The sequence below is a fragment of the Lutjanus erythropterus genome, chromosome 13 (genome assembly GCF_056507025.1).
Source record: "Lutjanus erythropterus isolate fLutEry1 chromosome 13, fLutEry1.hap2, whole genome shotgun sequence".
In the NCBI taxonomy this organism is placed as follows: Eukaryota; Metazoa; Chordata; class Actinopteri; order Lutjaniformes; family Lutjanidae; genus Lutjanus; species Lutjanus erythropterus.
Genome location: NC_139329.1, coordinates 36,827,265 through 36,842,444, shown reverse-complemented (window position 1 = coordinate 36,842,444; position 15,180 = coordinate 36,827,265). Strand labels below are relative to the sequence as shown.

Sequence of the window (15,180 nt, the reverse complement as noted above, 5' to 3'; positions counted from 1 at the left end):
AGAGGTTCATTTCAAGTGAACAATAATCATGTTAATTATGCAAGAATAACACAAACTGCTGTTATCATATGACACTGTGTACTTTCTATAAAGTTTTTAAGAAGTAAAACATTTATTCAGCGAAGCACGGCTGTAAGGACACACAGTCCTCTGGCTCTTCATGTATGAGCTGCATGTTCTCAGCTCTTTGGCAGCAGCGACTGAACATCTGCTGAGCTGTGGATCGGAGCAAACTGGAGAAGGTAGAAAAGGTAAAAGATAAAAGGCTGTTTATTCTATGATGGAGGGATGAATCCCTGGACTGAACACGATGATATGAATCTGTGTTGTGTGGTGTGTTGCCAGATCCTGTGAAAGTTGGAGAGAGAGGAGGAGATTTCATGCACCAGTGACTGCTGAACAGTCTCCACAAAACAGTTTCAGTGTAAACTTTGGGAAAAACAAAAACCAAACAACATGAAAAAACAGCTATTTGAGAGGTGGATGTAGGACTTGACTGGCATTAAAAAGTTTTTGACTCTGTGACTTTCAGTATTTATACCAAAACAACAATTTATTTCTTTAACATCTCATCATGAGGAATATTATTAATGCAGTGTGAACAGGCTCATGACATCACCTCGCTCCTTTAACATATCAAAGAGTGTGTCCCAGGGTTAAGTCCTAGGATGCTGGATTCATGCTTGCTGTAGATTGCCAGGCACGTAACTAACATAACTTTTTACAATTACATTTATTTTGTAATTTAATTACATGTAACTACTCAATTACTTATGGGCGGCACAGTGGTTAGCACTTCAGCCCCAACCAAGAGGAGTCATCAGTAGGTATAGGGTATATATAGGTATAAAAAAAAATCATATTGCTATTATTTTGACCAAAATTGCAATTGCAATACACAAGGCAGGACATCTATTCAGCGCTACAGGGATTCCTTACAATGATGTTTTCTCTCTCTCTTTTTCGAAAAACTGTGATTTGATTCTGCTCCTGTGGTTTGGATATTACACTTGGTCTTATTACGATTTCAATAAGGTGCAGCCCATTCAAGGTTCCTCAAAAATCACCACAACCATGAGAGGGCACTTAACATAAAGGCATAAATTTGCACAAAAACTGAAATGGAGATGAAATATCATGAATGCATTATGGGATTTTGTGAGACCCATGGGGAGGGGAAGGTAGGGGTTAACAACTAATCAGAAGTGCAGAGGGGAAAAGTACTTTTCATTAATTTGTATTATTTTCCAACATATTGTTTCCCTCTTTAACAGTACCTTGGTGTACCTTATGTAATGTGACAGACAGAGTTTATTTGCTGATGTACACCTGCAAACATGATCTCTGCCTGCTTAATAAAAAAAAAGAATGATATCCAAGTTTTTCATAATGTTTAAAAGTAGATTTGTTTCTCCTTCCAACCAGGGGAATGTGGGCTTCAGGCATCTCTGTCTCTGCCTTGCAGACTGTTGGCAAGTTGGTTTGTCTGAGTGAATCTCCGGTGAAGTTTCCACCAGCACAAAAAAAATGTTTAATTCAGTGATCACAAACATTACGAGCATCTGTCAGGGGGGAAGAAAGGTCAAAGGCCAGATTTACACACCACGGTCTCTGCCTCCTAAAACCTCCTAATAAAAGGAGCTGATCAATAAAAACAACAAAAGCTCATTAACTCACACACACACACACACACACACACAAACACACACACACACACTCACAAAGGGAAACTAATAGAGTATCATCTTCCAAAGTGTGTCATAAAACCTGTTTATAGACTCACTATTGTTTAGTTTTCTCCTGTGGGTTGTTGATTTATTATCATCATTTTCTTTTAACATATTTCAAATAAATGTTCTGACACAGTGTATTTATTATTTGCTGGTCTGTTTTTTTACATAAATGAAGAGTAAAGTGTTTAATCTGCGGCCGCTGGTTCACTCAGCTGAAGACTGATGCTGATATCCAGGTTTGACTGACTGTTTAAATTTATCTTCCAGTGAAAGACGTCGGACCTGAAGCCTCCCGACAGCTTTAACTTCCTGTTTCAGGATGTTTTATAGCTGATGAGTATCGACTCAGAGACATCACTCATCTGAGGGCTGAAATACATCCTGCAGCTGTCTGACAGACCCAAACTCTGTTTGGAAAAGAGTTACTTCAAAGCTGCATGAACACATACACAAATCACAAGTTTATTATTTCATAATCACAAGAAAACAACAGGTTGTTTCCTCTTATCACTAATTAATTAATGTTTGTCAGAGATCAGGAGAGGCGTGTCGGCATGAATCAAAGACGTCTTGACAACTATAGCAACTGAAAATGTCAGAAAATTGTTGCATCAGACTGAACCAACGTTGAAAACAGGCCAAAATTACATTGTGTCTTCCTGATAGAAATAACATTCAGATCAGTCCTCATCATATAAAGGGACAGTTCAGTCTCTGTTTCTGAGATATCAGACATAAAGATGTCTGCCTTCTCTCAAATATAATGGGACTAAATGGCGTTCAGCTTGTGGAGCTCTGAGCACTAAAAAATTCTTTTGAAAAACTCTACAGCAGTGTCTGTTTGCAAAAATCATGACCTGATTTCTCAAGATAATCCACAGATCTTCTTTGGAGCAGCTTCATGTAAGAACGTCTTTCTTTCTGCAGTAGAATCTACTGAAACTATTTTATTCCCATTAGAATTCTTTCTGTTTTTGGCTCTTTGATAGGGCTGCACAATAACTCGGAATTTTATCAAAATCGCAATATGGCTTTCTGCAATTTTCAAATTGCAGGAGGTGCAATATTCGTTAAAGGTGAAATGTGTGTCAAAAAACTTTTAAATTAATGAATGTTGTGAGGCAGAGACGTCTCGTCCTACACATCAGATTCTATAAACATAATTTCATTTTGCAGATTCAGTCTAAATAAGAATAATGATGTAAAAATTATCATTACCTCTAATATCACAAATCATAACACAATTGCAGTATCAGTCAAAATAATCGCAATTAGATCTATATTTTTTTAATCGCTCAGCCCAACTTGGCCCTGGTTTTGAATTCAATGTATTTTTTTGGCTCTTTTCTTTGGTAACAGTGTGAATTAACCTGTTATAATGAGAAAGCAGGCTTGTTTTCTGGAGATAATTAACTTGTGGTGTGGAGGTAAAGCTTCTATATTCAAAATAGTTTAGATAACATAGCAGAACCACTGGTTTAAGGGTGTGAAGACTCCTTATCAGAGGCTGGTAGTGATACATTCACATGATCAAGTCTTATTTTTTTGTGGAAACTATTTTTTCTACTTTGGATGGAAAACTTTTAAAAATCAGCTTTAGTGTGAACACAGTTGATTGGCTCTGTGAAGGCCTGGCAGCTGTTTACAATGCATTAGTAATGTAATACAGTTAGCATGGTGAGCGCCAGTCAGCATCGATAAACACACACACGCAGCCGAGTCCTCACCCAGGGAGATCTTCTCTCCGGAGTCGGCTGGCAGCAGGAAGACGAGGAGCGCGAGGGTGGAGATGAGGACGCAGGGGATGAGAAGGTTGAGTCCGTAGTAGAGCGTCCTCCTCCTCATCACCACGGTGAAGGTCACATCGGGGTACGGCTCCTTACAGCAGTCGTAGAAACGCTCGTTCCTCCGTCCGGGAACCTCTGCACACAGAACACCAACGACGGCTCATGTTAACTTCTGACACAGCATTCTAGTATTCAGTATTCTAGCTCCCGATTCCCGTTTTTTATTAAAAATCTGTTGAACACCAAGTAAACTTTCACAACAAAGAATGGGATGTTTTTCTGCTTTTTTTAATATTCTGTTTCTTATTATCAAAACAAAAAACAAGAAATGGGTCATTCTCAAATTTTGGGAATCAATAAACGGTTTGGTTCATGTCCCAGCTTTCCTCATTTTTGTTTTCTCATTTTGAAATGGCAAATCATGGGCTGCGAACTACACTGACCTTTCTGAATAAAAGACACAATAGAATAATTGATATGTGCAGTATAGAGACTAAAATCAGCCTCTCAGCTCTTGTATTTGACGCTGCGGCGTCTGCTGACCTCAGAGCTCTGGAGGATTCATACTGTACCAGAAGATCAGAGACGTGTTTTAAACTATTTCTAAAATAAGTTCTGCAGCAGATTAGAAGCAGTGCAGAGATCAGAAGACCTGACTGATGTTCAGCTTTCTTCGTCTTTAACGAGGCTTTGAGCCGCAGCTGTTAGAGAGTTTTGGAGAAAAGCCTGTTACCAACGTAAAACCTGCAGGAGAAAAAAGCTGTTTTCTATTAAATTAAGACACTGTGTGACCAGGCTCACAACAAACTGAAAATAGAAATAAAACATCAGAACACTGACACTTGTTTGCTGGAAACTGATGACAAATAAGGCTGAACGTGGAGGTTTGGAGGATTTTTCTCACTCCAGTCGCATTAGCTGCCCCGACCTGCAGGAACGAGGCCATTTCATCTCAAATGGCTCAGAAAGGTAATTTATCCCTCCACAGGAGAGGCATTTAAACATTTCACAGGAAGTCAAATCCTCCTCTGTTGCTGCTGCAGGGAGGAGTGAAGCCGCTGGCAGTAATGAGGCCCGCTAAGGGTTTATTACCAAAATAATCATCTGTTGCCATAATGAGGAGTATGTGATCGATTAATAAAAAAAATCCAAAACATAACGGATCCAAATAAGCACACATCGTGACAGGATAATAACCACAAGTAGCAATAAAAAGCCTTTTTTTACGTTCTCTCCCAGTTCCATCATCTGTTTTTATTCCTCACAGGGTTCCATCTGTCGTCTGGTGTCTGTGACCTTTGACCCCTCACCTCTCTAATACTGCCGAGTACAATCAGACGATCACAGACAAGACAGGCAGGCAGGTTTTAACAGGGTCAAAGCAGGTGGTGAAAATCACATTTAAAATTCTAGAGTTGCTTTTCTCAAGTGTTTTGTCAAATATTTTGGTTAAATTTGACTTTACAAAAATAAGATTTTGATAAAATTGAGAAAAGGTCATAACATTTGTGACATTTAGGCTAAGCCGTTCTCAAGATAACTGAGAAAACGGAAACCTGATCACTGTAGCACCATTTTGCAGTCAGTGAGAGTCATTTTTGTCGTGGTTGAAATTTGCAATCTATCAGCAAACTCTCAAGTTTTTGCACAAGCAGTTTTAGCAGAGAAAAATAAGAAGGATGGAAGAAAGAAAAGAAAGAAAGAATAATCAGAACTAAAACAACAGGGGTTCACAGCGAGCGATGCTGCTTGGAACCATAACAAGACATAAACTCTCGGACATAAAAATCACAAGTGTCGACAGCTGTTCCTCGAGGACAACCAGCAGTGAGTCTGTGCTACAGAAAAGTTCATGCGGTGAAAACTCCTGCTTGGTCAAAGCTCCTGTGCTTTAAACTATAAACGAGGTTCCCTCCAGCGTTATGTTATGACGTGCTGTTAAAGTCATGTGACGAAATGTCCCGTGTGAAGGCAATAGTTTATTCTGACTTTTTTTTAACTTGTGTAACTTACAGAAGTTTGCACACTTTACAGCTGGACTTTTTCATGTTGCTCTAAGTGATTCAACTTCAGCCGAACTGCGTTTGCATTAAACAGTTTTAATGCACATGTACGCCATTTATTGTTTTGTTACATATTGTTCTTGTTGTGGCATGTTTTGTTCATTACATATAGCTCAGCTGAGAAACAGAGACAAAAGTTAAGCTCTGACGGCTGTGCTCTTTAATGTTGCTATGGTTACAAGTTGGGCAGCAGATGAATTTTGAAGAGTGATTAAACTTGAGCCAAACTACACTGGCATTTAACAGTCAGCTGCCGGCCAATCAGAGAAGAGTATTCACCTAGACCATGGACTAATTTATGTTTTATGACGTGTTATTTGTCTTGTTCTGTCATTTTTTCATCTTAAGTCTTTTTTGTTTGTTAGGCATCTTTCTTCTTTCTTGTTACATCATTTTTAATTTTGTTACATTTTTTGTCTTGTTTTTGTCTTGCCTGTGTGTGAGCACTGATGGATACACCAAGGAATCATCTTTCCTCATAATCAATAATCAGTCTCAATAATTAATAATTCAAAATGCATTAAAACTAATGTAATAAGCCTGTTCTGAAAGTGTAAGGAGTAGGAAGTACAGATGTTTATGTACTGTATGACGACAACAACATGACAGGAGTGACATCCTGTGTGTTTCCTCTACGACACAAACAGCAGCGCTGCCCTGGTGACTGACTGACAGGCTGCAGGTTTCAAACAGACAGACAGACAGGTGGTTGATGTATGATGAATTATAGGTATTAAAGATGGCGACTGTCTGTGTATACATATATATATATATATACACACAACCAACAACTTCGACCGAGGTGTCAGCAGCGAGTGAAAAAAAAACTGATCCAAATAAAAACACATGCTGAACTTTTTTCTTCAGGCAAAGAAAAGTGAAGTGGTGACCAAAAACTGAAGAGCCTAATAACCAGTAGAGGCTCTGTGCAGCTTAAACCACTTAAACTTAAACCTCTGGTGTTCAGTGTGTTTTTTTTAGTGAGCCCTCTCCTTAACCCGTTTGTTCTGGTTATTTTACCAATGAATTAGTGGAAGAAGTGGCAGATAAAAACTCCCCGCTTCCACTTCATCCTCCTGCAGAGGAGTGCAGCACGCCTCGCTGCCTTTCATTTGCCCGTACGTCGCTACATCGCTCACTACATTGGTTTTAATCTCCGCTATAGGTGACGGAGGGGAGGGGCGGAGGGGTAAATGGGAAACATGCTGCTGAGATTTTCAATTAAGTTCCCTCTGAACGGCCCATTGGCTGAACGGCGTCTCTGGAGGAGGCTCGCTTTCATTCTCTGCTATCTCCTCTCTCCATTTCATACTCCCTTTCATCAGCCGCTACAAACAGAGCAGCCCCAGCTCCCCTGAGACCGAGGACGATCCCGCACTCATCATTAGTCTCCAACAGCAGCTCTGACTCTGCGACTGAACTGTGTGTCGGCTCTACGCAGCCACTTTAAGATCTGTAAATGCCAATTATGTGCTGCAGATATGATGCTGTTTAAAGGAATACTAACAGTTTGTGAAACGCACTTAATACACCTTTTATGAGGATGAAATGAAGTGACAAAACTGTTATCGATGTCATGTCTGTGTGTTAAGTACAAGGCCATGGCTAGCTTAGCTTAGCATAAAGACTAGAAGCAGTGGGAAACCACACGCACTGTGGCAGGTTGTCAGAGAGTAGGAGCCCTCCTGGATGCCTTTGGAGGTTTACAGGAATTTCCAACTGGGAGGAAACCCTGAGGTAGATCCAAAACTTGCAGGAGGGATTACATATTTTACCTAGACTAGGAACACCTCAAGGAAGAGCTGGAAAAACTTTGCAGAGGAGAGGGATAACCAGAGGAAAATCAATGGATGGTGGAGGACTGGGTTTTTAAAACCAAAAAACTGTTTGGGTCAAGTTGGATCTGGACTAAACTTTGCTGCTTTCTGTAATCTCATTATATGAGTTTGAAACAGAAGAAATTGTTACCAATGGGACAGGACTGTGAGGTGTGAAGTGTGTTGACTGAAAAGTTTCCGTGGTAATCAACAGGCTGTAACTCAGAGGACTCAGACAGCAGGAAAATTATTTCCTGTCTTGCTCTGTGGGGGGTTTTGTGGTTGACTGTCACATGGCAGGCTGCAGCACCAACTTAAAAAAGTTCAAGTACCATACTGCTGATCTTTGTATTGTGGCTGGCATCATGTTACAGAGGAAACAAGTCAGCAAACAGCTTCCTGTCTGAAAGAACGTTAACCTATGAAAGTTTACTCTGATTTATTCGAGTTTCCACATTTAAGTCTGTTAAAAGACAGTGGTCAGGAACTTGAGTCTGAGTCACCGATCTCTGCCAAACATACCACTTATGTAATTCTTCAGTGGTTTCTTATTTCTAGTCATGTAACGTCTCCTGTTATTAAAGTTAACATTATATTATTAAGGAGTTTCTTTCTGATTTTTTTGTTTTTCATGAATGACACTATTCTGATTTTGATTTGCTTTAATGAAGATGTTTGAGGCACAAACAGTGACCTGCAAATCTCCAGAGCTTCCCGTGTAATCCTGTGCAAACTCCTGCATAAACAGTCAAACGTGCAGCAGTCGTGTGCGTGATCAGACAGCTTCATGACTTCATTAAAACACTAAACTGTGTGTCATCTGTTCACAAGGCCACAGGTTTACGCCTCGCAGCATCGCATGATAAAAATCAAATCGCTGAAAGAAATCAGAGCTAAAGTTTGACGATATAAATGTCACTCAGTGGTCACGCTTGGTTTGCCTGATCTGGCATTTGTGGGCGGCTGATGGTATAAACACGGTCTGCAGGCGGCGGCGGTGGTGGTGGCGGCGATGGCAGCAGCAGCAGCCTCCCATCAGCCTTCAGGTTGACTGAGCTGCTCGCAGCTGCTTGCCCCGCAGCAGCAGGGGAGTTTAATTACCAGCAGATTAATGCTGGATGGGAGCGCTGATATGAAACGTCCACAGCAGACAGACAGACAGACGGGTTGGGCTGCTGCTGAGCTGCTCCCAGGTTTTTACGGCCGAGCCTGCAGGCCGCCGTGTTCATCTTGCTGTCGGGGAGAAAACTAAATCTTTAAAGATAAAGATTTTCTAGATCTAATTAAAAAAATACTTGTTTGTTTTGCCAGGAACCTGCTGCAGTCGTCTCAGTCGGGGATCTCACCGTGAAATGAGCTTCCCAAAGTTTCTTCCCTTGTTTCCCCTTTAAGATTTTCTTTAGAGTTTTTCCTGGAGCCTGATAAATGAGATTAGACATCCTGTTGATGGTGAATTATTCAGACCGAGTGGCTTTTTCTTTTTTTACTTTTTTGGCTTTTTTTCATTCTTGTTCCTGTCCTCAGGGAAATCAGGCTTATCTGTCCAGCCCTGATCACAGAAACACTCTCAAATAAACATTTAACACAGTAAAGGGATAGTTTTTGACAGAGATATTTGGCTTGATTTCCTGTTGAAAAAGTCTCTGACAGCAAAGCAAAGTGGTGAAAATATTCTAAATATAGCATATAGCTAAACTGATTTTTTTAAGTGTCTAAAATACATTTTGTTACTGACCATGTCCACAGCAGTACATTGCTTAGCTTCCTACACCAATATTGCTTCTCCAAACCAGTAGGTGTCAACCGCCAATTTAAATTTTGAGAGCTGAACATTATGATGTCACAATGAAGTTGGCCTTTGACCTTTTGAATGTAAAATGTCATCACCTCATCATTTTATCCTATTAGATATTTGTGGAAGTGTATGAATTCTCAGGTTATGGCTCAAAGGAAGCAACTCATGATTTCATTGTTGACTAATCTGTCAATTATTCTCTTGATTGATCAGTTAGTTGTTTGGTCCATAAAGTGTCCGAAAATGGTGATAAACTTAAACTTGAACAATTTATTAATTATCAAAACAGTTTGTGGCTAAATTAATAGTTTGTTAATAATTGATTAATTAATGAATCATTGCAGCTCAACCTGTAATCGCCAAATTCTAGTCAGTTCATCTTTGAGTCCAAGTGGACGTTTGTGCCAAATTTGACGAAATCCCTTAAAGCATTCCTCAGGTATTATGTTCACGAGAACGGGATGGCTATGAAATCACTTTGGCCTTTAACCTCCAAAATCTAACCAGCTCATCCTTGAATCCAACTGGACGTCTGATCCAGATGTTATGAAATTCCCTCACAGACAACTGAGACATTGCGTTCACAAGAATGGGACGTACAGACGGATGGACAACCAAACAATGACAAAATTTAGAACAAAAAAAACCATCAGCCTTGTGTTTCTTCTTTTTAAAAACATTTCTATGCTCTTACCCACGAGGTCCCATTCTCCATTGGCGATGTATCCAGTGACATCAGCCTCGATCATCTGCAGGTCCAGAGACCAGCCGCCGTACGTCCACGAGCCGAACTTCAGGTTGCAGCGCTGCACATCGAACGGAAACCAGCGGACATCGATGTAACAGGTGCTCTTAAATATTCCTGTAATATAGACGGTGGAGAAAATTAAAAACAAAAAAGGAAATACAAGCTGTGTGAAGGAGATAAAGGAATAAAAAGTAAATTACTGTGGGGAAAAATACTGTTTGTGATTCAGCAGGAGATCAATATCAAATCAAAGTAAAAACTAACAGCTGGAAAAGTGCAGAGAAAAATAAAAAGTAAAGAAACAAAATACAGAAGAACATCCAGGAGGAATTCATGAAGATGATAAAGCCCCAAAAGCTAAAAGAAAATAAATTACAGACGAAGAAAAAGATGATTTGGGTGACAGAAAACACAGAGGTCAGAAATCCGAATAGAAGTAAATTAACTTGAAATTGCTCAGACAGACGAGAAGCTGTGAGGACAAACTGTTCACTGATTTCAGACAGAAAGAAATGAACTCTATTTTGAAAAGAAGATAAACAGTCGAGTTTTCCTTCCACAGGTAAACAAGAAACTGTGTCTGGTCTCCCTGAGGGAAACCATCACTCAGCTCAGGACGACCGTGTTTAAGTTTTCCATTAACTTTGTTTGGATCTGCTGGGAAATCCAATCTCATCCCAAACCAGCCGGCACCTGCTGCCTCCAAAAAAAGATGAAGGTTTAATGATCCCTGGGGAGGAATCAGGAACGACAGGAACAGGATGCAGCAAAGAAACTTCACGTGAAAATAAAATATTGAGAATAAACAGAGGCTACAGTATGAACACAAAACTAAGGAGGAGATGATGAAGTGAATTAAGCAGGAAGGAAAACAGATTACTCTTTTATTAGAAGCAGTCAGTGAAGAATGATTAGGCTACAGTTTGAAGCAATTACTAGTGTTTAAGTATTCAATTAACCACATTTTACCTGCTTTTGTCTCAGAGGACTTGCACAGAGATTCAGTTAGAAGCTACAAAAGTACTGAGAGCTGAACATAGAGACTTTTAAAAACCTCTTTCTCTCTGCTCTCCTGCACAGACATGAGGTTTTCCAGCACATATCAGAAAAACAGAAAGGTAAACTTGTTTAGTGGCAATGAGAAAGGAGTCAGTCACCTATTTTTAACAGGTCTAGCTGTGTTTAAAATAAAAAAATGAATTATTTTTCTGTTATTCATCACATAGTATATGATCATAATGATTTATAAGTTCACATCAACAAAAATAAATATTTTAACTCAAAGACAAATTACATTATCAACAGAGATTGTGCGCGGGCAACATTATAATGGGATTATTTCTTAAATAAAAATAAATAAATAAAAACTTTTTGATTATACAGCTAATTAAATAATCTTTTATTTAATGTAACAAAAACATGAAACATTCCCTATATGTTTTATATCACAATGCAATAACTTTTTGTGTGTTTGATGGAGGTGACACAATTCAAGACCTCAGATGCAAAAAATCTATTCAATAATAAAAATTAAATCACCAGAAGGTTGGTCTGTTACAAGGTTTATTTAATAGTCAAGAGTTTGACCTTTTAAAATGTATTTTCCAGCATAACTGAAGAGTAAAAATGTGCTTTTGTCTCACTTCTCAAGAATGAGAATAGAAAAGGAAAATAGAAAAACAACAAAGTTCTTCAACAGTTTAACTCTGTAGAACTTCATACCCAATTTAATATGTATATAATTTTGTTTTCCCTCTATTCGTTTTACTTATTTTTTATGGGTAAGTTCACATTTTCTTTCTCACTGCTGAAGCTTGAACCCTGAGCTCGTGTCGGTCGTCACCGTCCCTCCAATCAACAGCCGCGACTCACACTGATCAATGTCAGCTGTCAGTAGTAATGGAGCTGTTACGACTTTTATTGGTTATTGATTTCTCGTCGGCTGATGGGTTTCCCTCCTCTTCCTGAGATATTATGGCTCAGCTGTGAGTTGCTGCTCAGTCCGAGGATTTAAAGTGTTTTGTTTTCCTTCTTTAAAGCAGCGAGAAATGATCTCACGTGTTTATGCGACATCTTTACTTTTCTGTTTGAACCCAAATCAAATATTAAATAAAACATATATAAATTGAGAATCCTTTACTCTCAGCTGCCTGAAAGTCATAATTAGTCTAAGGTCATCAATCAGGACCATAACTCCTCCTGACCTCCTCCTGTTGACCCCCCCGACCTCATGTTGACCCCCAGCCCCCTTTCAGGCCTCCATAAAACTGCACTCTGCCGGCTACATTTCTGTCAGGGTTTGATGGAGTCGTTTACCAAAACCTCTCCAAGGAAATTTAGACTCTTTAATGTTGTAATAATTCCTACAGACAAAACAATTAATCTTCAACTGTCATTTGAATATAATAAAAGGTCATAATTTATTTAACACAACACTAAGGACAAGGTGCTTTCAATGCACCTCAAAAAGAATTCAGTCGTTGTAAATCTGAAGCCGTAAATTCACCGAATTCTGTGTTGGTTTTATCAGTTGAAAATATTATGTACAACTTCTTCTATGCAGGAGAAACCAGCTCTTTCCTTAAATTCTTCAGCATGGAGTTTATTTCTGACCTTAGCTGTGGTAAAATATTCTAAATTACAGTTTTAAAGTCAAGATAAAATAAAAAGTTTCTTTTTAATCCCTTTTAGATCACATCCACTGTCATAAAAAAACATATTTGTATCTTTATATCAACTTGCAATCATGGCTGCTTCCTGTAAAACACAATGTGACGTGTGCTTATGTAGGTTAGAACCAAACAATTTCAACCAATAATAATATGATTCCCACCCCTCAATCAAGCTTCAGTTTTTAGCGACACAGAGCTAATATTCATTTGTTAGCTAGCTTGCAACAGAATGGATGACAGCAGCCCTTCCAGGTACTTTGCTACTGCATTTAGCTATCAGGAGCCCAAATCCTCTGGCCAGTCAGGTGACCAATTATGCCACATGGTTGCCCATCAACAATCGTCGTTGTTGCATTAAAAAAAAATTAAAAATACCACCTTCGCCTCCTATGAACCCAAATCACCTGTGTTTCATTAATCACCTGCACCTCTACTCCAATCACCTGTGCATACCTATATGTCTAACCCTCTCCCATTCAGTCTTAGTTCTCATGACCCCCCCCCCCCCCAACTCATGCTCATTTTTTCTGCAGGCAGCATGCAGCTCAGTGATTGTCAATAAGAAGGTCCCAGGTTCAGCCTCATCTGTTCCAGGCGAGTTCACTTGTCTTCCCTGCATCAACTTGGGTCTCTTCACGGGAACCTTGGGGGACAAAGCACCAAAGCTCATCGAGACGTGCCCCCACCCCGAGTCTCATCCCTTCGGCTCAATGACGAACTGACACCCTTCATCCCTCACCCAATCCCTCAAACCCTCGTCCCTCACCTCATCCTCTCATGCCTCAAACCCTTCATCCCTACATGCCTCTCCTCAATCCTGCTCCCATCAAACATGTCAGACGCTCTTCAGCCTGTGGGTGTGTTACCTGGTGGCAGGTACTGACAGTAGCCGGTGGAGTTGACCAGGATGTTGGTGTGGAAGGAGGCATCAAACCTTTCATCAGCACTGTGGAGAGAGACGGATTAACAGTCAGTGTCCATCACAAGGTCACAGATTGTCGAGTAAATCATAGTTTCATCAAGGCTACAGTGGATTACACACATTTGTACTATTGTCCACAGCCTCTAACCTTATCTAGACCTATTTCTAATGTGAACTTTAAAACTCACCTCTTACTCTCAAGGTCTAAAACTTAGGAAATATGTCATTTTTAAGAGTGCAGGACAGATATATACACAGACAGGATGCATGATATATCATCACTCCCCAGTAAAGAAAACTTGTAGCTGCAAAAGGTGAATTTTATTTAAGACTGTGTGCAAATGGACTTCTGAAATTTGATTTTTTCGGACATAGTATGCAGCGTATATCAGTTCTTTAGAGTACTCACATAATTGCAATATGAAACCAAAAGAAACCGGATCAAATGTAAGACAATATAACAAAAACATGAACCTTGGTTTGGATGTTTAGGTGTAAAAGCAACCTTAGACAGACCTAGAAAACATGTAACTGGAAGGAGGAGGGCACATTAGTTAATGTAGCTAGTACGACCGGGTAGAAAACTGAAAGTTAGACAGTTTATTAGGATGCTTGTGTGGTACACATTTCCTGTCTTCAGTTAGGATAAGAACATTTATTTAGGAATTGTTCATCTGGAAAGTACACCAAAATCTCCCAAAGAATGCATTTGAAGCCTCATGCCAAGTGAGTGAGAGCTTTTTTAGACTTTTACTTTTTAACTTTCGTTAATCGTTAACTTTATTAAGCCGACTATGCTGAACACTGAAGCGCGCACGGTGCGAGCCGTCTGCTGCACACAGCAGCAGCCTCTTAACACAAACAGAATGTGAAATCTGTTTCAGCTAAATATCATGAAGTCAAAAACACCAAATGACTTGTTTTAATGAGTTTCATTAGTTCAAAATATGAAGAAGTGTAAAATATCACTTCCATGAAGCTGTTCAGTCAGACAGCGACAGATCACAGGCTGAACTTGGCATTTTATCCTCGCCCACAGCTGCAGCCTGCACAGTTTATAATGATGTTCTTCTGCCTCAATAACAATCATTAATGAGCCCACATACATTGGGATAGTGTGCCTCTGTTTCCAGGACAGAAAATGTGTTGTTTTTCAGGAAAATATTAATCCCTACCCCTCCCCTGCTTGTTAGTATGTTAGGCTACTATGGGGGGGAGTGAGAGTTAAAAAATATCCTAAAGTTTCAAGGTTGCTTGAGTAATACAGATTTCAGTTAGGACAGGGATGCATTAACTTAAAACTGCTCATCTGGAACAGCTTTTTTGAATTTAAATCATGTCCTAACCCTAATCACCATGGTTACCAAACAGTTCAGATTGGATTTGTAAATTAGGAAGTTTCTGAGTATGTTGGCCGTTGAAAGAAGAAAACTCAGAGGCGTAACTACAGTAAGTTTGCAGTAAAAGTTGACCCAGTGCCCAGTAATAATTCAGAGTCAGGCTCTGGTCCTGTTCATTGCCCCCCCCCCCCCCCCCTCATTAAAGCCAGGCAGGTCAATATTCCCTCTGACAGTCCGCCTCCCCCCTCCCTCCAACCGGGATCAAACTTTGCTCCTGAACGCAGCTCGGTTAATGAGCCGAGA

The 15,180-nt window shown here is 39.7% G+C and overlaps 1 protein-coding gene across 2 annotated transcripts in view; it reads right to left on the bottom strand.

The window, feature by feature from the left end:
- Positions 1-15,180, bottom strand: part of LOC146317038 (neuronal acetylcholine receptor subunit alpha-7-like) — an 87,383-nt gene that overhangs the window by 45,945 nt on the left and 26,258 nt on the right. For both annotated transcript variants that reach the window (XM_084733937.1, XM_084733938.1), the window contains 3 exons: positions 13,482-13,561; positions 9,890-10,057; positions 3,461-3,655 (listed from right to left, as the gene is read on the bottom strand). In XM_084733937.1, the coding sequence (XP_084590063.1) occupies positions 3,461-3,655; positions 9,890-10,057; positions 13,482-13,561 (443 nt within the window). The remainder of the gene's footprint in view (positions 1-3,460; positions 3,656-9,889; positions 10,058-13,481; positions 13,562-15,180) is intronic.